This window comes from Notolabrus celidotus, chromosome 16 (genome assembly GCF_009762535.1).
Source record: "Notolabrus celidotus isolate fNotCel1 chromosome 16, fNotCel1.pri, whole genome shotgun sequence".
Lineage (NCBI taxonomy): Eukaryota > Metazoa > Chordata > Actinopteri > Labriformes > Labridae > Notolabrus > Notolabrus celidotus.
The window spans coordinates 6,286,313-6,309,013 of record NC_048287.1 but is presented as its reverse complement, the minus strand read 5'-3'; the positions used below and the strand labels follow the sequence as shown (position 1 = coordinate 6,309,013).

Sequence of the window (22,701 nt, the reverse complement as noted above, 5' to 3'; positions counted from 1 at the left end):
TTGCTCCATCATTGACCTTTCATGCTTGTAGTGTGCACTGTGGTAATCCTGATTATGTAAGTGTAATGTGCTCAGGGCGGAGGGGTTGGGTGACCTTGAATATAAATATGAATGTGGTAACTTCTTAGGCACGTTATTGTGTCATAACTGCCTCAAAACTGCTCTTCAATACCAGAGAGTGAGGGCCCTTTTTAGACTCCCTGTGGAAAGGAAAAGTGCATGATGCAAGTCAGCTACGGCTCACACAACTCTACTTTTTCTTTTTTAACAGTGCATATTCTGGGCCAGGAGTAAGGTGAATAATGCAAAGAGGTTGTTGTACGTTTTAAAAATCATCATGAGTTGGTTTCTGGGGAGATGAAAACAATTTAGAGTTTACTAATGTGTCTCAACATTCAATTATTGATTAACCAAGCTCTAAGAAACAAAGTCTACAGATGTTGATACTTGACTATGACAAAAACAATTTGTATGTACCTGTATCTCTAAATATTTTAATGTTTGGTAGCTGCAGCTGTCTGATATGTACAGGGAGGTTATGAAAACTGAATATCTGGAGAAAGAAAGAGATCCTTGCCTGGTGTCATCTGTCTGCACAGCTGCAGCCATCGCTGTCCATTAGTGTGAATTACCCAAGGGGCAACAAAATATTGTTGAAAGTATTTTCTTTGTATGAAACTTCTTCTGCTCGGTGATTCCAACATATATAAAATGAAAATGGTTGCTTTCACATATTTGCAACCCCCCCTGCATGTTTGTAGATATACTGTTTGTGGGTCAATTTGACCCTGCAGTCAAAGGGATGGCTAAAAGGGGTCAGAAGTGTCAAATACTAGTTGTTTCATTGCAACTGTGTGACATATTCACCCCCCTCATACGTTTTAACAGTCTGGTGTAAGTGTTTGAAACAGACTGAGGGGGAAAAGATAATTTCCACTTCATGATACTACAACCGTTTTACAATGTTTTAAAATGTTTTACCCCAACAACTGTACTTTTTTTTACACACAACATGCCTCCGACGGAGGCTTAGAGATTTTCTCCATTAAATGAAGTACTGCAGCGCCAGCCCTGCCTCCAAGCCCTGGCCAATGAGCATTGAGGTAGAATGTGTGTGTGTGTGGGAGTGTAGGTATGTGTTAGGTTGTGTGTGAATGTTTGCTACAGATAAAAAACAAAAAAAAAACAAAAAAAAACATAATTGGTTGATTTTTGTTGTTATTTGTGATTCAATCACGCTATCAGAGGAACCTGTTTTCATATGATCACTTGTTACTTTAAAATGCTTTACAGACATCAATATCAGTAAATCAGTAAATCAGTAAATGGTCAAGTCAAACAAAATCGCAGTACATGAGCGTGATGGTGTGTTTGATCAAAATGTGAAGTGTCTGCCTCGAATGGCTCACTTCACTGATGACCATAAAGGTTCCCTGATTGCCCAGAGCTCGAAATTGTATGAATCTTAACAAACCAGTCATCAAACTGGGAAGTGGTCGTCCTCAAATTTCTGGAAACAGCAGCACAATTAAGATTGGCACAGTTCTTGGAGAAGGGTGTGAATTAAGAGCACAGTGTACGCCTACAGTTGATGTTCTGAGCCCAGACATGACATGTCCTGGAGGGAGAATATTTCTAGTTGCGTTAAACCAATGTAAAGAAAATACAAATGATCCTAATGACACTTGTTTAAGTAGGCAATGTTAAAATATTCTTCAGTTCTGGCCTGAACAGATTAGGATTCATCCTCTGGGGACTTTGAACACCATGGGCCAAATTTCATTTATTTTTAAAGAGCAATTTAGTCTCTTGTAAAAGCCTAAACTCTAAAGAGAGCCATTCCTGTTGGAAAAATCTTTCTTCCAGCCAAAACGGTTTATTAGTCACTATTATCTGCTTCCAGGCTCTGTGTTTGTGAGTGTGCTGCCACCAGCCTGATATCGGCTCACGGGCTGAGCCTTTTTGTGAGTGGAGCCATTAATGCGTGACATTAGATTGTTCTGAGGGATCAGCTGTGGTGCAGTGATTTCTCATTTACATGAAGCCAGGCTACTTGGACACTGGTGGATTAACCACGCCTGATGTGTTCCACTTCCAGCTGCTTGGCACGGAGTCACCCACTCTGGCTTCATCATTTAACACTGCTGGTGTACAGTCATTAAACTAACATCAGGTCCAAACACATAAAGCTGCTTTCGGAGATTTATAATAATAATATTACATTTTATTTATATAGTGCTTTTCAAAAAACTCAAAGACACTTCACAAAAAACACACAATAATGAAGGATGAGAAAAATCTTGAACTTTTCCTTCACTTGGATCAATGTTTGACTGGTTCTTGCAAAACTACCAGACTAACACAGATCATCTAACTGCTTCCCCATTGCGCTTTGATGCAGCAGTGTGACTGTGAGGTGACTGTCAGGTGATGGTTGTAGCCAAATAGATGGAAAACCATAGATATCCAGGCCTTCATCTTTGGTCTGCTGGCATCTGTTTGGCATCAACCAGATTATAATCTGCTCTCCCGCACTGTTAATAGATTGCTGAAGATTTTTGGGAAATGCATTTTGACCAACTTTTCCACCTATTTTGCTCTCATCAATTTCTTTCCTGCATACAGTCAAAGACTTATCAAATGGGATTTCAGTACTACTTTGACTACTAATAGACTCCAGAAATCCTCAGACACTAAAACTCCCATCTCTTGCTTCAATGGTTCTGGATTCATATCAAAATATATTTAAAAAGACATTACCAAAGTTTGCACAACTGATAGCAAATGGCACCCAACATATGTAATCCATATCCTGCTTCCTTCTTCCATATCTGAGCTACCAAACTCTAATAAACTCAATATTTGAGTCTGATGATAACTGTGTATTGATGACAACAATGAACCAATAACCAAAATTCAATAATTTAACCAGCTCACCTTTTTTCAGAACTTGAATGCATCAACAAGTCTTCCTCTCTTGCCTTGTGACATTAGGGGAGCAGGGGGAGGTAGAGTGTATACCCTTACCTGGCAGGGGTGAACTCCAGCTCAAACAAGCCCATCAACCCTGCTTTGCTGTCCCTACATGCTCTACGGACCCCTTTATCGGTTGTCTCTCTCTACACCCCACTCTCCCCTAATGAAAATGAGAGAATAAGGGGAGGTAGAGCATGCAGCCTTACCCGGTGGGAGTGAGCCCCAGCCCAAACAGACTGCCCAACCTGGCTCTGACTCCCCTACCTACTTTATAACACCCCTCTTAAGACTGCCCTCTGTCTCCCCTTCCTATTTTACCTCATTAAAATGGGTAATATATGGAGGTAGAGTGTGCAGTCTTATCTGGTACAGATGAGCTCCAGCCCCAATAGATGTCGTTACCTGGTTCTGTCTTCTCTCCAAGTTTTTAACATCTTTCTACATAATACTCTTTATTTTCTCTCTTATTTTCCCAAATGAAAATGGGAGAATAAGGGGAGGAAGAGCATGCAGCCTTACCCGGTGGGAGTGAGCCCCAGCCCAAACAGACTTCCCAACCTGGCTCTACCTCCCCTGCCCACTTTTTAACACCCCTCTGAAGACTGTCCTGTTTTCTCTTTCACCCTCTCCTCACTTATCTCAATAAAATGAGAGAATAGGAGGAGGTAGAGCATGCAGCCTCACCAGGTGGGAATGGGCTCTATCCCAAACAGGCCTCTAAACCTGGCTTTGCCTTCTCTGCTGTTGTTTTCACACCTCTGTTTTCCCTCTCCACCCTCCATCACTGATGTAATTAAAATAGGAGAGAAGAGGGGGAGGTAGTGCGTGCAGTCTTAGCTGGCACAGATGGGCTCCAGAACCAATCGATGTCTTAACCTCATTCTGTCTTCTCTCCAAATTTTGTAACATCTTTCTATACATACTCGCTCTGTTTTCTATCTCTTGTTTTCCCTAATGAAAATGGGAGAGTAGGGGAGGTAGAGCATGCAGCTTTACCTGGCTGGAAAGGTCTATATCCCAAACAGGCTGCTCAACCTGACTCTGCCTTCCCCACCCACTTTTTAACACCCCTCTTAAGACTGTCCTCTGTTTCTCTCTCTAATTCTCCTCACTTATCTGACTAAAATGGGTGAAAAGGGGGAGGTAGAGCATGCAGCCTTAGCTGGTGGGGATGAGCTCCAGCCCAAAGAGGATGCTCTACCTGGCTCTGTCTCACCTGCCCACTTTTTAACACCCCTCTTAAGACTGCCCTCTGTCTCCCCTACCTCTTTTACCTCATTAAGATGGGTAATATATGGAGGTAGAGTGTGCAGTCTTATCTGGCACAGATGAGCTCTGGCCCCAACAGACGTCTTTACCTGGTTCTGTCTTCTCTTAAAATTTTGTAAAATCTTTCTACATACTAATCTCTCTGTTTTCTCTCTTAGGGGGAGGTAGAGCATGCTGCCTTACATGGCTGGAAAGGGCTCTATCCCAAGCAGACTTCTCACCCTGGCTCTGCCCTCTTTCTAACACCCTTCTACAGATCCCTCTCTCTGTTCTTCTTTTTCCCTTTCTCCTTCAGGTATGATGGGTGTTTAGAGCTGGCATGGAGAACGGTAGTTTTGTGATGCAGGTAAGCGTTATGGGCCTGACTTGAGGAAACATCAGTGAAGGGAAGTTCCCACTTGATAACCTTGGTGATGTACTTGCTCTCGTTGTATCATAGTTATGTTTGGGTTGTGAGGAACATTAAAGGCCATATCGTGGGTTATGTAACTTATCAGTCGAGCACATGTTGAGATGAGGCTGTTATGGGATAGGTTGTGTATTTATTCCAGAAGATAAGCTGGGGCAGCTTCCAGCAGCTCTGACACCTCTCTGCTTAGACTGCTTAGTGTTCTGCACACATACGCTTCCTCCCATCTATACACTGACTTTCCATTTCTCTTTTTTCCAGGGCCCTGTGCCATCTTTCTTGATAATTTCTAGTTTTTCTTGTAAGTTCTTTGTTCAGTGATGCCACTGTTTCGGCAAAAGTAAACAGACACACTTTTTAATTCTTCTTCAAAGGAATACAGGACAGAACAGTCCATCATAAGAAAGTAAGAAAAAAACCCTCAGAACAGACTTACTGTACACAGCTTCACTTTCTTACAGTCACAAATAAAGTTCTTCTCAGGAAACAATGATAAGCCGTCCATTATTTGACTCTGCAGCTTCAACACATCAGTGACATTACTAACCTGTACTAAAACATGTTAGTGATAAAAACAGTAAAGGTAGAGCGAACATTAAAGGAAATTCTTATCACAAGATATCAGAGCAGAAGAAAACAATGAAGGTGGATGAAGAGCCAGTCTTTAACGGTGCATATACTCTCAAAATACAGCCCAGTCTACATCAGCCACTTGTCCTTCTCCTTGTTAAAGTTCTCTGCCCACTGGCGTGTTAGTTCTAAGTAGTGGTCCGGTTGGTTGGGTTGGTAGTCCAGGTACAAACGGGTCACTGTTTTCTTGGGTACGGCTTTCTCTATCTGTGTGCCCTCGTGCCATTGGTTAAAGGAAGTGATGGTGACGATTTCAGGTCTGACAGACAAAGCTGCCTGCAGGGACGTCTCATAGTACCGTCCGTTGACTCTGTTTCTGGTGTTATGGTTGTTCCAGGGTCGAACAGCCGTGTCCACGTACCCTGGACCAACACTGGGAATGAAAAGGAGATTGTTCGCATCACAGAAAGCTTTGATGGCTTTCCAGTTCTGGTGCGACGAGCCGAAGGAAAAGCCATTAGAGGCAAAGTAGGTGTAAATGCCATCAAATCCACTCGCTTTAATGTCATGTTTGTGGCGCTCTTCCACAATCAGGGCGACGAAAACGCCATCGTAAGGTGTGCCTCTGAGGCTGTGGGAGCCTTTGGTGGTCAGGAGCTCCGCCCAGGACTCTGGTGGCGTTAAGTAGGAGTCGTAGACGTAAAACAGAGGCAAGATCTGACCTGTGCTGGACCTGAATCTGTAGAAGGCGCCGTGCTTTCCATACCTGAGGAAAAACAAAGAGAGGGGACATTTCAAAGTGTTGTATTGTGCAAAACAAAAGCATTTTAAAGCAACTATACAGATGGAGGCATTTCTGTATGTAAAACTTCAGCTGGTCGCACAGTGGCTCCTACTGAATATAGGCGTAGGAAGTCAAAATAACTATTAAATGTAACAAATGGATCCAAAAGGTTGTGGAAATAAATGCACAACAATGCAGATAAAATGAAGTCTCTAGTCTTGTTTTTTTCACACTGTCTACAAAAGACAACCACACCGTCACACCCTCCCCTAGTAGTCAGTAACCTTGGCATAATCCTCGACCCCACTCTCTCCTTCAAACCACATATCAGAAACGTCACCAAAACATCCCTCTTCCACCTCCGTAACATTGCATGCCTCAGATCCTCTCTCTCCTCCTCTGCTGCCAAAACACTCATCCACGGCTTCATAACCTCCAGACCGGACGACTGCAACAGCATCCTTTACGACCTTCTCTCCACTGACCTCCCAAAAACTCCAATATGTCCAGCTCCAGAGCTCACATCACACCCATCCTTCAGCATCTTCACTGGATCCCCATTCAGCATCGAATCAACCTCCAGATCCTGCTCATCACCTACATAGCCCTCAATAACCTCGTCCCCTTATACCTGACTGACCTCCTCTAAGATTAGTTTGGATTGACGACTCCTGATGCCACCTTAGGGTGTCAGGAAAATCTCAAACTGGATAATAACTGTCACAAAAATGTGTAAATTTGACTTCTTAAATTCGAACAAATACTTAAAGGTTTTGACAACCAAAAAAGCCACTGGAGGAAACTTGAAGTAATGTCCAATTGATGCGGTAAAATATGATGCCGTCATTCACTATGTTTCAACTCTTTCTTGAAAACATCTACAAAAAGGACGGCTGCACTGGGGTCATGTAAAAACGAGCTTGTAGGTATGAAACAAGAAAAACACTAAACACGGGAGGACCCCAAAACAACCTGCTAACACTCTTGACTCCGGATTCCCGACCTCTGTTCACCTGTGACTCCCCTTTGTGGTAAATGGTTATTTGACTTTTATTAGAGCGCTTTCCCCTTTTTTCTCTGTCCTTTCATCCACAATACAACAAGTCCTTGCTCAATCAAACCAAGGGCAAAACTCCAGACTTCAAAATTTAGAGTCATTAACCAAAAGGTTGTATCAGATTGTTACCTGGCTTTCTTACTTTAGTTAAACACTTGATCCTGATTGGTCAAAACCTGTTAACAATGCCAACTTAATCTGAATTGCAAAAGCAATGCCAAGAACAACCTGATCACACACCTCACACATATCAGATCAATCCGCAGAAAGGAGACAAATTTATAAAGTTTATGATCTCACCTCTTCCTGTTTACACTTAAAAAAAACTAGGACTAAAAAAATCCTCTTTTTACCTGCTTACTCCCCCTTAAATAGATGCAAACTCATTTTTTCAACCTTAGTTTTTATTTCTGTAACTACAAACTTTTAATTTCTTTTAACAAACTGAGTTTTAATGACATATTTTAATTGATTTTACTTTATTTCTTTCTTGATCTTAGATTTTAAAATATTCTATGTTTTCATGCTTATGTTTGTTTAATGCCATTTTTTAAATTGGATCTTTTCTGACAAGGTATGGCATTATGGAATTAACCTGATATTGGATCTTCAATTAGATGTTGGGCTGTCGGGCACAATGTAGGGGGGTCAAGAGACCTGAGCCAGCTTCGGGCTGCGACTCGACACAGAAAAGACTCAATGTGTGAGTCTTAATCTTGGGAAGAAGTTCTCAGATGAATTGAATGGTTAAAGGTTCATTTCGGTTAAGATGAGGTCAGTTGTGATTCTGTGTCCGGTGGGACGGTAAGACTCTGCAAGTTACAGACTTCAGAGCAGTGAAGGGGGCTGATCATTTATAATAATCCATCCTAATTTAAATAAATAATAAGAACCAATACTAATTACTAAGTACATTAAGTTACATAAGTACAGAGAGAGAGAGAGACTAGATCAAACATAAGTGGCCACATATAAAATGTAAAGGTTTTAAGTGTTTTTTGTTGATTGTTACTGTTCTGGTTTATGTTGTCAACTCTGTAAAGAACTTTGAATTGCTTTTTGTATGAATGGTGCTTTATAAATAAACTTTCCAATGGCCATGGTAGACAACATGGAGGATATCAATTTATTTGGAGAGCACCAAACTTGAGATGGATGATTACTGGCTGACTAGTCAGCAGCAGAGAGAAGAAGAAGAAGAGAAAGGAGAGAAATAGCGTAGAAACAAGAGAGTGAGTGAAAGAGACGTTGGTCAAACTGAAGGAAACGGTCGAAGCAACCATAAACCGCAACACGGTATGAGCTCTGGCAGAGGTACAGGACTGGTTGAGTGAGAAGAAAACACTAGCACAGAAAAGTTACTGGAAAACAAGGACTTCAACGTGAATGAAAGTGTTAAGTTTAATGAGAATTCAACCCACAAGTTGGATGATAAGAATATCGCTGCCATGGAAATGTTACTGTCAAATCTGAGGGACTATCTTTCAGCGGCATACTTTAATCATTTTTAAATAACCTTTAAATGAAGACCTTTTCAAGACCCCTCTGCTTCAGGATCTTTCTCACCCTGTTGGGATCCTAATTACCACCTGCTCACTATACATTATCCCTTACTACATCCACTTAAACACAGTCTATAATCTAACAATGTATCTTATGTTTTAAAGTGACGCATCTTTAATACTGCCAAGATTTCACAGACTGAGTTTGTGTCTGATTTCAGGTCATATTTGTGCATCACTGAACCACCACCTCTTTTCTCTCAGCTCAAATATTGTGTCTTGTCATACAGATGGTGAGCACAGTGGGTTTCTGAATATTGGCAGCAACATAAAATCCAGGAATCAGATTCAGCTTGCGGTGCTCGAGCTTGCGCTTTGATTTGACTCCAGTCTTGTATGACTATAAACACAGCATCGCTGAGGCTCTTTCTTCTTGTTCCAGGTCACAGCGCCAGATCATGGGCTTCTTCTTTCCATTGAATATTTTATTAGATGAACACTATCTGATCAGCTTTACAGCCTTTCCCGTTCTCTCTCTCATTGCTAATATATTTTACATGTTTCTACAGAGGAATATCACCAAGTGTTAGGAGTCAGGCTCCCTTTGACACGCTTAGGCTGGTGGAAAAAGCTACCTGCTGATCTCTCAGGGGAAACATCTATATTTAACAACCACCGTCCTCATCTCCTCTTATCAGACTTCATGTTTCACCAGATCTCCGGACTCCTAACGTCAGCAGCCAATGATACAGAGACTAGATCTTGACCTTTTGGAAAACAAACCGAGCACAGAAGAAAGTGGAAGCACAGAAAGAAACAACTCACTTGTCAATAATGTATTTGATGTTGTCATGCATGCTCTGGTCCGTCCGCCCTTTGTATGGCTGGATGTGAAAGGCCACCTGTGCAAAACACATTCAGATGTTAATAAAAAAGTTCCCAAATGCAAAACGAAACTACTCAAAACCCTGAAAAAGAAGGTGTTATATTATGTGTTTGACTGACAGGCAGATTAAAGGCAGGATGTGCTTTGCAGTCTGTGAACCTTGCTCGTTATTCGGCCTCCCTTTCTGTGAAATCAATTGTTTGTTGAGGAATCAGGTTGGTTTAAAACTCCAATATGAAAGTCCTCCACATTACCTAGCTCCTCTAATAACGTAGTGTACAGGCCAAATAAAACCTGTATGTCATAACAAACTGATTATATCATTATGGAGTAAAATAAGTGTTTAATTTGACACAAGTCTTTCTGTCCCATTAAAGTTACAAACCATAGACCTTTCTGGAGTCCCTGAGCTCCCTTGTCTCGTAGGTTCCTCTGGGTCTCTGCTGCTGTGGACGTGCCTAACTCCAGCTGCTACAACTACTACTATCCGTCTCACCACTATCATCTCTCTCTCTTCATCTCCCTCTATCCCTCTCTCCAACTCGGTCTCAGCAGGTGTGTGTCTAACATGAGTCTGGTCCTGCTGGAGGTTTCTGCCTGTTAAAGGAAGTTTGTCCTTGCCACTGTAACTTGCTAAATGCTGCAAAGTGCTCTGCTCATGGTGGATTAAGATGAGATCAGACTGAGTCCTGTCTGTAAGATGGGACTGGATCTGATCCTGTCTTGATGTTGGTTCTTTGTTAATAATAGAACATAGAGTACGGTCTAGACCTGCTCTGTTTAGAAAGAGTCTGAGGATCACATTTGCTGTGATTTGGCGCTATAAATCAAGATTGATTGATAAGTATCTTAGACAAAGCTCAGCAGTATTCAGGAAGAACTGTGCAGAAAACTCTTTCCTGTGTAGTTTAAACAAGAGAATCAAACTTAGAGATAATGAGTACGTTGACATAGACTTGAGTGTCCCGGTTTTGGCCACGGTTTTCAAGTATCCAGTTTTCGTGTTTGTTTACGTAAACATCAGATCCTGATTTCAGACACTGGTTTACAAAGACTCAGTTTTTCTCCCTGGAGAACTCCAAAGAGGGGACTGTAGCATGTACTCTGCCAAAGCTCATACCATCTTGTGGTTTGTGGTTGCTTTGTGTCCGTTTTCTTCAAATCGGTCGACTTCTCTTTCACTCAGTTCCTTGTGTGTTTCATCAAAGTTTAATTTCTCAACATCTCTCATCTTCTTTTCTCTGCTGCTGACTGTCAGCCATTAACCACCCATTTAAAGTTTTGTGCTCTCCAATGATTGAGACTAATATCAAAAATATCCTCCATGTTGTTAACGAATGCTATGAGAAAGTAACGTTTTTGCCACATTGTCAACAGGAAGAGGTGAAATCATAAACTTTGTAAATGTGCCGGTCTCCATATCGCAACTTGTTTTGAAATAACGTGTACGATCTGGTTGTCCCTGGTGTTGCTCTTAAAGATCAGAACCAAGTATTTGACCTAGCACGGTTATTAATAGGAAATAGAACTAAAGGCTTAAGCTGAAACTAGATGAAGCCGGCTTAAGCGAACTGCTACTAGCAAGAACATGGACAAACTGTGTTTAGTCTTTCCAGAAAGTGTGGTTTGAGTTACTGAGTCAAGGATGGATGGTCTACTTCTCCATGAATGTTGGTTCTTTGTGAAAAATGATGAGATCGCCCAATCAGACATAATTAAAGAGCTATGTAAGATGAGAACAATGTGTTTTGTTGCTCATAGTTTAGTTTTCTTTGCGGGAAACTCAGTTAAATTAGATGTTTTATTGGATAAACTTCATAAACTCTCTACAACAAAGTTACTCCAGGGTTTTCTTTGAGCATTTTTTGAGTCTGGTATTTCTCTGAGTTTTCTGCCAAGCCATGGCTAAAGAATGTGAACTTATCTGGCCTTGACTTGTATTACTGAGTTTTAAAGCCTTGGATTCAGTTAGAAATAGTGGTTATGTGATTGAGTGCCTCAGCATTTTAAGCTTCTGCAATAAAAATAAACCTTTATACTTTTAGAAGCCTCATTCAGAAATCAGCTTATTTTGCTGTACAGAGCATTTCTATTTGGTGGATCATGTTTTGAATAACACATCCCTCGTTTTGATGGACGTCCTTCTGACTCTGGTTCACAAATAACAGTGCCACAATGAACAAAAGTGCAGCCTTGCACTTTTAAGAAGCAGAAGAGGGGGCAGATGCCTAACAATCTAAACAATTCATAAAGATTGAGCAATGATACGCTGTAACAGGCGTGTACCAACATTTGCTGCTGTTAATACCTGGAGCTCGCTATCTTTGGGTTTAGCTCTGGTTTTGCTTTATTAGAAAAATGACTCACAATAAAAATTGATCATCATAAAGAGACTCATTGGATGTACAGTGTCAAAATTCAAGCTGTGCTCTGGTTTTAAAGCACAGAGCTTCTAAGGAATATAGAAGTTTACACGCAAGGAAAAAAAATCACATGCTTCATTTTGAGTGAGCAAAGGTTTCTACTCTCTCTGGACTGGAGCCTAGCATGCTGTCAGACTCTTATTCCATCAGTGCAGCTCAGAATTACACGAGGCAACACTGTGGTAGTTAGAAACCAAAAAATCAACCCACACACGGATAATTAGCTCCCCTGATTGTAAACAGAACATTTGGTTTAGACGGATCTCTTCAGAAATGAACACTTTCTCTCTCCTGTTTTGACAGCATGAACAGTCCGACACTCTACCTTTAAATATGCATGCATGCCCATAGCGGCAAGGAGTACATGATGATAACTGTCATCTAAATGTCACATTACTGTCAGTAATAAAGGGCCCTGTTTAAATGATCTAAATGGCCTAAAGTGCATGGCGCAATGTGAATTGTTAGTTAAGCAGTGCACAATCTGGGTGCTAAGTGAGGTGTGAAGAGGTTGGATTAAGTCCCGTGATTATTTAATGATGACTCTAACTTCCTACCATAGACTGTATGAATATTGGATGTAGTATCTGTGACGCCACCCATCTGTTTTGAAGCCAATCGTTGGCGGGAGCCATATTGCTGCTGTGGAGTGATTGTGATTTAAAGAGGCGGGCTTTGAGCCTCCTCGCCAACAGCTACAGTGTACCCGCCTGTCAATCAAGTCAGCTGTGCCTCTCATTGGAAGACTCCTAATCTCAATACCTTCAAAATTGCTGCGTTACAAAAAATTCACCCTCGTACAGTGTGTGCCAATCGAGAAATGAGCTATCCAGACTACACTCATCTTTTGTACCAGGCTGTAAACATGTTTATTTCTGCTGTAAAGATCAGCTTTTTTGAATTGTGTATGTGGTGTGTACTTCCGGAGCCAGCCTCAAGCGGATCCTCAATGAACTGCAGTTTTTGGACTCATGTTTTTAGACCGGAGGTTGCCGCTTGCTTCATACACACTGACTCAAGACTTTAGACCAGGCTTTGGCCTTCTGTTGGTCGCTTTCTGCTTCAATTCCTCTAGATAGCAATACACCACCTCTATACTCAACTACACATCATTTTAATACCAGCACACCCCAATGGACTCGAAGGAGGGTGCAGGTTCACTTGCTATTTATACAATGTGGGCTCTGAGCGTTTAATGATGAGTAGAAAATAACAATGACACTGCTGCACGCCAAAACATGATGCTCTGGGCCCAAATACACACCCTGCAGAGTCCATGCATGACGATTCTATTCAGCACATTCATAGCACACTACGTGACCCTCGCATTCTTTTGCAGGCATTGTTGATGCTCATTCGTCTGTTTTTGATGCAGATTAATGCCAAATAAATGCTAACTCACAAGTCTCTTCAACGTTCTGAGAAAAGAAAACGGCAAAAGAACGCCGCACTATACACACGCCAACCAGTGAATAAGGGGAATACCGGCATTTCTCTTTTTTCCACTTCGAGCGATGATTGGAGGTCACCTTGGGTCAGTCATGAAAGAGCAGAAGAGGCCGGCAGACTGTCCTTCACCTCCTCTGGTTTAAAGATAGAACCAGACAGAGAAGGCAGACAGAAGCTGAGCCTGCAGGGCGGTGACAACATTTTCGGAAAAGAGTAGTGAGGGAGGATGGGGGGGAGAACGAGGAGAGAAGAGGAGCAGATGCTTTCTGTCCCCACAGGGTCGACCTGTGTTGTCATGTCATGAAACATCTGCAGACTCAGGTGACATCTTTTACACTCACCTGAACTGTCTCTGAAGTCTTTTTATACTGCTTCTCAACAATAATGACGACTTCAAACCCCTTTCAGGAGCTTTTATCTTGTTATGAAGCAGACTGTTAATAAACATGAATCCTCTTTATGACCTGAAGAGAACCAGACCACATGCAACAAGACTGACTGTGTCTGTGCTGTCATTTGTAATGCCTGTAACTACTGCCAGATGAAGAGCGTGGTGCAGAAACAGTAGTCTTCTGTATTTGCACATAAGTGATACATAAATCTGACTGTTAAAGAAGCAGCAGTGATTTTTAAATTAAAAATCTAGACCTTCACATATACAGGACAGAATCAGCAGAGGTAGGAGGCACAGCTTTGTCCAGAGAGGGCGCCAAAAAACAACACACAGGGAGTTCCCCAGAGGAGCTTTTAAAACCAAATCTGTGCGCTCATTTAGTACAATGTGTTCTCAAAGGAAATTAAGTTCAGATTAAAATTGAGATGAATCACATTAAACGTGAAATCCAAGATTATGATGCAGCTAGGCTCTGTAAAAGGAGCTGAAAGCAAAGCGATGGCGTCCCTCCGTCCTGCAGGACCAACTGTTGCACGCTCTTTTGCTTCACAAAGAGAAAACGGGTCTACCGCAGCTCAGCCGCACACACTGAAGCATTTACGGAGCCGTCGAGCCACAAACACAGAGAGCTCAACGCCCACTCCATTTTTCAAAAGAGGCTGCAAGGTCTTCCTAAACAGTTTCCATGGAAACGTGGTGTTTGGCGAGAAGGCGTCTCGACTGGTTGGAAATCATGAAAGGCCAGCGAGGTAAGACGTTGCTCAATCTGTTCCTGTTTGGCTGAATAAAGCTCACATGGATGCAGATGAAGTGTTTTGTGTTTTCAGACCCCCTCCTGTGGTGCACACACACTCTCGTATTTACACTCTGAGTCTCAGGCGTAAAGACGCCGCTGCAACAAACAGGCCTCCTGAACGCTTTCCACCAATGTTTGGCTTCTCTTCAGACGATGACAAACACTATCCTGAAGCCATGTTATATCATCATGTCAGTGCATGCTACATTAAATCAGCTATTATGTAAACTGAGACGCTAAATTCAAGAGCGTAGAAGCAGAGTCCGTATGAAGGAGCTGCTTTTACAATAAGAAATCACACAATGAGGCCTGAGTCAAAAAGCAGTTCAGGAACTTTGAACCTTGGCTCTAATTCTACATAATCTGGGTCTAAATTCAGTCTGAAGAATCATTGAAACTTGTTGTTACTGCATGGAGAGTTTGCACTGAACTTATTGCAAAGGTGGGGGGGCTATAATTTAAGAGGGGAGTTAAGATTAAAGATGGTGAGTGTTCGGAGCACAAGGAGAAGCTGTTGTATTTCAATCTGTGGTGTAAAACTCTGGAACAGACTCAACATGGACTTACAGCAATGTCTGAACATAATCCAGTTCAGGAGGAGGTATAAAGAAGTATTTTTCATGAGGTGCAAAGAGGAAGATAAGCGTTGATAATCATGTGGGGTTTACTTTTGATTGTAGGTGTAAATATGAAGATAGTATATGAAGATTTGTGTTGTGGGAATGCACTAATATAATGCCAGAAAATAGTGAATAAAGGGGTAGGATTAGATAAGTTTGAACTTCTTCCTACTCCTTTTTGCACATGTAAAGTAAAATGTTTCAGTGCTTGCCAATGGAACTGATTGATTTTGGTTTTTTTGTATAACTATTTCTTCTTTTTTACTTGTATGTTTTTTGTTTTTTTCTATTTTACTTTTACATGTTTGAAATAAAGACATCAAATCAAATCAAAAAAAGGTCTGAATTTATCACCGCTTTTTATGCAAACAGCATGAGTGAGAGCGGGGGTTAATGTCCATGCTTTCACATCATTTTGATGCAGTTAGCTGAAGCTAAAGCTCCCAGAAGATTTTGTGTCCATTTCGGTAAAAAGTGTTGCTTTAGATTCAGAAGGGGGAAGTTGCAAACACAGAAACAGCAGTTAGTTTTTGAAACTGTGCTCGTCTTTATATATTTTTGGCATTGCATATCATTACCACAACATTGCACAACACACTGCACATTCATCTCTCGTCATACAGACTTGATTTAAATGCCTCCAAGGCACCAAAGGAATAGGTACCAAAGGTTTCCTCTGTTTTTTTCCTGTAGGGTTGTACAGATTTTAAAAAACCTGGGCTGACTCTGATTCCAGTCCCAAAATGAATAATTCAGCCGACAGCTTGAAGTAGAGCGGGACACACTGGTTATATTTTATCTCTTCATCTGATGAACTAGTATCTGATTGGTTCTAGTTGTACCTAAATTTGCAGATTCAGATTTTTAGGAAAATTTAAACCTGAACACCTCTACCTTTCTGCTCTACTAAAGGTTTAATCTCAGTCCTCTCGTCTTCTGCTCACATCTGCATTTCAGTGAGCCGACAGGGTCAAGCCATCCTTAATTAATGAGGATAGAGCACTACGACTGATTACAGATCTGCCTGTGTCGCCCTGTTGGTGAAAGCAGTGCAACAATGATCGCCTTCCAGACCTCGTTGTGCTTCTGAATATCACTTTCTGATCTGTCAAAATACTTTAAGAAAAGACGCATATATAACATCAGCAGGGAAACACACACACACACAAGTGCACAGGAACACAGACTTCAGCCTGTGTTTTGTCTCTACTGAAACGCTGCAGCGTTAGGTCAGCTGTGAGACGCACACTGTTGTGTAAGTCTGACAGAGACACACACAGACTCATTTCTCACACTAAGACCTCCATATAAGGAGCACGAAAGTAAACCGAGGGGAAGCTCTTCTGCACTCTTAATGCTGAATCTACAGTCTGTGCAAGGCTTGTTTTGCTCTTGCCGTCTCCAGCACCTTCAGCATCTCACGGCTCTGTGGTGTCAAACCCCCTCTGTGCTTAAGTAGATGTGACTCTGTTAGATAGAGTGCTGCACTGAAATAGAAAATCTACCCTGAAGCACTCCCAGTCTGTAAAAATAGCTGAAATCAGGAATGAAAGCAGAACATTTCCATCCCTCTGCAGCGTCCGTATTACTGTAAATGTCAGGTTTTCAGGTCAGGGCTTCAGAAATTGAAGATGCAATCACAGGGTGGGTAACAATTTCTTCACTGTCAGGGGCCTCACTCGACCAGAATGCAATGCAGCTGCAAGATATGTTGCATTTAAAGTAAAGGGCGTGACACACTTTTTCTTAAGCGGAGACGAAAGAGTGTGACACCGGTGTTCAAAGCAACATTTCGGCCAAAGAAAAAGTAGATCTGTGAATCTTTTGCAGCCGGCTGAACACTCAGAGCTCAAGTCTGCTCTGTGTCACCAGCTTAAGTCTTATAAACACTGACTTTTTAATGGAGAAAAGTCAAACTACAACAATATCAGAGGTGTTGCACCATCCTCTTTTACTATCCTTTCTCCTCCTGTTGCCTGTCTCTCTGCAGGTGACGTTGGTCACTCACTCAGTGAGGTGCACCTCGTCTCACAGGTTCAGTGTTTTCCTCAGAAGACAGAAGCTGAAGGAGCTCTCAGACGGGGATTTTGTGTTGAGTTGTTTTTTTCTGTATTTGGTGTTGGATAAATGTGTTAGTGCTAGTAACCAGTATGAACTTTCGTGGCTGGGTATGACCTTTCACATTTTTACCATTGAGGATTAGATACTTAAGAGTTTTTACTGCAGTAACATTTGAAAAGCTGACCTTCACTTCTGTCAAAGTCATGCTGTCTCTACTCAAGTATGGCTTTCAGGTTTTTCATCCAGCACTGTTAATTACATATCATTGTTGTCTCGATGGGCCCTGACATAAATTAACTCCATGCAGCTTTCTCCTTTCAATCTGGTTTTGGGAAATAAAAACTACATCTTTGAAAGGTTAGAGACAGATGAAGTTCTCAGCATCAACATCCCAGTCACAGTCATTCAATCATTCAATCATCAGAAAGGAAAAACATACCGGTTGTCTCACCAGTTACCTTGATGCTGTGCCTTTGGGCTGCGTCCATGACAGCAGGGACCAGGTCCTCTGTGGGCTCCCCGTGGTCGTCTGCCACCCCGGGAGGATACCAGGACAGCACCAGCACCCCTACAACACATGGGCAGGGCATTTGAATGGGAGAGATGATAATGGATATTTCTCAGACGAGGATTTAAGTCCATGCAGATATTTTTTCCAATTCTTTTTCATAAAAGCTCCTAACGGTCAGGCTCCAACAAATCTTAAGGTGCTTTTATAACTCCTCGAGATCAGTATGATCCCAGCCTGCAAGCCTGCTTGTGTTATGTAAAGTTTCTAAAAGTAGTATGGGAGGTAGAGCCTGGACTTTTCAGGCCCCTCTCCTTTGGAATCATCTACCAGTCAGGGTCCAGGAGGCAGACACTCTCTCTACTTTTAAGAGTAGACTTCACACTTTCCTTTTTGATAAAGCTTATAGTTAGAGCTGGATCAGGCTTGGACCAGCTCTTAGTTCTGCTGCTATAGGCTTAGACTGCCGGAGAACCTGAAATACCAAGCCCCTGTCTCTCTGATCATATCATATTACAGGGTATCACTTCCTTAAATCTCCATGTCCCTTTGAATGAACTCACTGTGGAGTTTTTCAGCTCCCTTGTCTCGTATATTTCTGTGGATTGTTGCTGTAGACTTACCTGACTCCAGCTGCTTCACCTATCAATATCAGTCTTACTCTTATTTTCACTATAACAATCTATAATGTGAATCTGCTCAACTCTAATTGCTAGAACTAAGATTATAAATTCTCCCAATATAATCTCATTATGGTTGTTAATATTATTAATAGACTGATCAGTCGATTACCATCACAAATCCTTTTACCATTATTACTGGCATTGAAACCATAGGTTTGTTTTATCTGCTGTTGTTCCTTTGTTCATTTCTGTTTTGCACCTCCCTCTATCTCACCTTCTCAGTCCAACAGCAGATGACTGTCCACCTACAAGTCTGGGAGGCTTCTGCCTGTTTAAAGAAGGTTTTACCTCGCCACTGTTATTTGCTAAGTGTTGCCAAGTGCTGGATTAATGTTGGGTCTCCGTAAATAATATATTTTTTAAAAATTACAGTCTAAACCTGCTCTAAAATTTGAGATGGAGTGGGACTATAGAAATACAAATTGATTGGTTGGATGAACTCCAATATAAAGAGAAAAGTCATGTCTGTTTTGAACTTGAAACAGATGATTCTTAGTCGGGTTCTGATCATCTGATCTGATCTTTAAAATTAATTTACCCTTTGACTATTAAGCATCTTACGTTTACTGCTGGCATGGTTGCAACACAGACTGCAGCTTTCATAAGTATAAGTCAATTTTGCTGTCAAATATTCCTTTAGATTATTATTGACCTTGGTCTCAGCAGATGTGTGTTTAACATGAGTCTGGTCCTGCTGGAGGTTTCTGCCTGTTAAAGGAAGTTTGTCCTTGCCACTGTAACTTGCTAAATGCTGCAAAGTGCTCTGCTCATGGTGGATTAAGATGAGATCAGACTGAGTCCTGTCTGTAAGATGGGACTGGATCTTATCCTGTCTTGATGTTGGGTCTTTGTTAATAATAGAACATAGAGTACGGTCTAGACCTGCTCTGTTTGGAAAGAGTCTGAGGATAACATTTGTTGTGATTGGGTGCTATATGAATAAAAAATTATTGATTGATTGATTGATATTGAAGCTCAAACCATGATCCTGTCCCTCAACATTAGCAAGATGATTTGGTCCGATGAAACAACCAAACGGCCATTTTTATTCAACTTACTGTTAGAAGGTCACAGCTTGGTTAGGCAAAGGGGCCAAATAAGTTGCTATGGTTTGGGGAAGAGATCATGATTTGGCCTAAAATACAACTTTAACCTTATATTTTGGGTTTCGCTGGGTTCACAAAGCCCATCAAAGTATGTAAAACAAAAAAACAAAAAACCACCCATATCTGTGAAATACTGTGTTTTCAGGAGTCCAGATGCTGGAGGCAGTGAGCCCTTTACAAAGCTTAGTGAAGAGCAAGAAAGAGGGAGGCAGGTGGTTTTGGCATGGCATGATGAAATAGTATACATGAAAGGCAAACCAATCTCTTGTTGTGTCTTATCATGTATCAGACATTAATCCAACCGGGTTCTATTTGTATTCAGCTAGTCTATTTTTTAAGGTAATGAATGAAGGAATCTGTGCAGAGAAGCTTTTTACACTGCCTATACGTAAATCTAGTGCACCAGATGTATCTCTATTCCCCTGATAGTTGTTGTTGTTGACTACTTTTGATGTTGACATTGTTTAAACCTGAACATCTGTCTTTGAAAATAAGTCAGATTTACCTGTTTTAGCTGCCAATCTGTCGATAAGTCACATTTTCATGATTATCCAACCAGATAAGATTTAAGTCTCCATCCTCTTATTTATAAATCATACCTTTGTCAAATATCAAGGAGACAGCTTATGGAATAAAACCGTTCAATTGTAAAAGTCTATGTTACTGATTGCGTAAAAAAGACTTTAAACTCTCTAAAACTACATTTCTGTACATCACGTTTGAACTCTGTGTTGTGTTGTTGGTTCTATAATACCCTTCATATGTCTACCTGGTGTGGTTTATAAGCCACATACAGGTTCACCACACCCATGCATGTTTTTATTGTGTCTTGTTTGCTGGATAAACATGTCGTAAAACCCAATGATTCAATGAAATTGAGAGCATCATCTTTGTTTGGGGCTTTGGGAGGACTCAGGTTAGGACCTGGAGTGATGTCAACATCATTAAACAGTAACATGGAAACACACAGATCCACTGTTACCTGCTGCAGCCGCTTCTATCTGGGACATGTGAGACTCCAGCACCTTTGGGTCCCTGGAGCTGTAGGGTCCAAGGTCGGGGTAAAAACTCGACGCAATATCTTCCGGGGGAGTGTGTCTTCCTTGGGCATGACTGGCAGCGATCTTTGGGTCCCAGTGTGGAACCAGCACGTGATCCCAGTGGATGTACTTGCTGTCCATGTCAGGGGAGCCATACCACAGGTAGTAGAAGATGTGCACATCATAAAAGATGCTGTACTCTCGGTCTGACTTGGTGAAGACCACCTTGGTATCGCTGCTGCCCATGTGGAACTGGCCCGGAGACACCACCATGTCTTTCACATCCAGCCGCCTCCTTTCGGACCTCTCCCCGATGAAGTCCATACCGGGAGCCAGGTCCGAGAAGCCATCGCTGGGTTTCAGCGTCCTGAGCCCCATCATGGCCCCGAAGATGAAGAGCGCGAAGAGGAAGAGTGCCACGAGAGCTTTCCTGCGTAGCCGAGTCATTGTCGCTGTCCGTGGTGCTGCTGCAGAGACAGACCTTAAACCAGCAGGGGGGGGGACACGGGTCCTCTTAATGCCAGCTACAGCCTGAGTATGCAGGCATCGGCTTTCAACAGGGGTAAAATAAAGCGCGTTTAGTCACTGCAGGGCTGTTAAATAACCAAAACAATCTCATCTGACTTCCATCACCACAACCTGAGGGAATCACTCTCTCTAACGCTGCTGCACACCGCCTCCTGCTCGCCCTGGCACAGCCATGATGCTTTTATTTCTCCTCCGTCCTCTCCTCTTGCACTGTAAAGTGAATAATCGGGTTCATCCCTCCACTGTTCCTTCATGTCTCGACAGAGAGCAGCATCCAGTCTGCTCAGAGGGATAAAGCTGTAATGAAGCAGCTCTGGTTGTCTTTGTTTTCCACCCAAAAGCTCGCACTCACTATTCATCTGCGCCTCATTCCTCCATCGAGCTGTTGCAGCTGCTCCTCCCGTCATCCCATCTTTATTAGAGGTGATCGAATCCGATTCTTGGAAAGCTGTTTGTGCTCTGCCCTACATTATATAAACTGTTTTAATAAATGGTCCTGCAACACGAGAGAATGACACATTTGTTCCTGTGGTGAGAGCAGGAGGGAGGCGGGCAGGATTATCCCCAACCGGAAAGATACGGAGGCTGAGAGGGGTGATAAGTGCCACACGAGAAGCAGGGGCGGGGCTTCTGATATCTGGTCATACCTTTGACTAAACACTTCCATGTTGAAGCTACACAGAATAAGTAAACTGGGGAATCTAAAGTCGCATCTTACTTCTTGGTGACAATTATTTCTGTATCTTATGTCCGGGTTTGATTTAAGGGAGTGTCATGAAAAGAACGATGGATCTTGAAACCACAGATAGACCATGAAGTAGCCATTGTGATGTCATTTGTTGACTTGTGTGGACTGAACTTCAGTATTATGTTGAATCAAACTAAACACGAATAAATCTTTGACTTTTCCCGCTTCAGATAATCACAACCGCTGGATTACAGTTACTAGTGAGCATGTAGGAACTATAGTAGGCCAGTAAGTACGGCTGCCAAGTCTTCCGTTGTATGGCTGTAATCCACGTCAGCATTCTATCCTATTTTTTTTTTAGCACAGGATAGAATATTAGCCTTGTTTTTCCTCATCCCACCTCACTGCACAACAGGAGATAATCCTGGTTTTGTTTAGAACCAGCCCTCATGGTAACATGTCCCTTTTGCAGCCCAGGTTCACATGCACATGCCAAAGGTCAATTGCCTTCATTGTGGCACTAATGACCCCTCATACAGTACGTAGTTGCTCGGTAAAAAATACAAATATTGATAATTATAAAAAATATATGTAATAACAACAACAATAATACTACTACTATTACTACTACTACTAATAATATTATTATTAATAGTAATATTAATAATGATAATAATAATGATGATAAAAAAATAATAATAATAATAATAATAACAACAACAACAATAACAATCATAATGATAATAACAATAATAATAATAATTATAGTAATAATAATAATAATAATAAGAATGATAATAACAATATAATTTTAATAATAACAATAATAATAATGATAATAACAATAATACTCATAATAATAATAATAATGATGATGATAATAATAATAATTATAGTAATAATAATAATAATCATAATAATAATAATAATAATGATAATAACAATATAATTA

General features: G+C 41.4%; 1 protein-coding gene across 1 annotated transcript; it reads right to left on the bottom strand.

Moving 5' to 3' along the window:
• Positions 1–4,995: 4,995 nt before the first annotated feature.
• On the bottom strand, positions 4,996–21,619 carry si:ch211-30b16.2 (glycoprotein endo-alpha-1,2-mannosidase-like protein). Its single transcript, XM_034704228.1, has 4 exons — positions 20,476–21,619; positions 17,655–17,764; positions 9,393–9,469; positions 4,996–5,990 (listed from the first exon to the last, which is right to left on the bottom strand). The coding sequence occupies exons 1-4, from the start codon at positions 20,978–20,980 to the stop codon at positions 5,354–5,356; spliced, it is 1,329 nt and encodes a 442-aa protein (XP_034560119.1). The 5' UTR covers positions 20,981–21,619; the 3' UTR covers positions 4,996–5,353.
• Between the last annotated feature and the right edge of the window lie 1,082 nt (positions 21,620–22,701).

What these genes read in the sequence shown, in the direction of transcription:
- si:ch211-30b16.2 (XM_034704228.1), bottom strand. Translation starts at nt 20,980, where the DNA reads ATGACTCGGCTACGCAGGAAAGCTCTCGTGGCACTCTTCCTCTTCGCG. An exon ending in GATAGAAGCGGCTGCAGCAG is followed by an intron (nt 17,765 to 20,475) that starts GTAACAGTGGAT and finishes CATGTGTTGTAG; the next exon opens with GGGTGCTGGTGCTGTCCTGG. An exon ending in CCCAAAGGCACAGCATCAAG is followed by an intron (nt 9,470 to 17,654) that starts GTAACTGGTGAG and finishes TGTTTTGCACAG; the next exon opens with GTGGCCTTTCACATCCAGCC.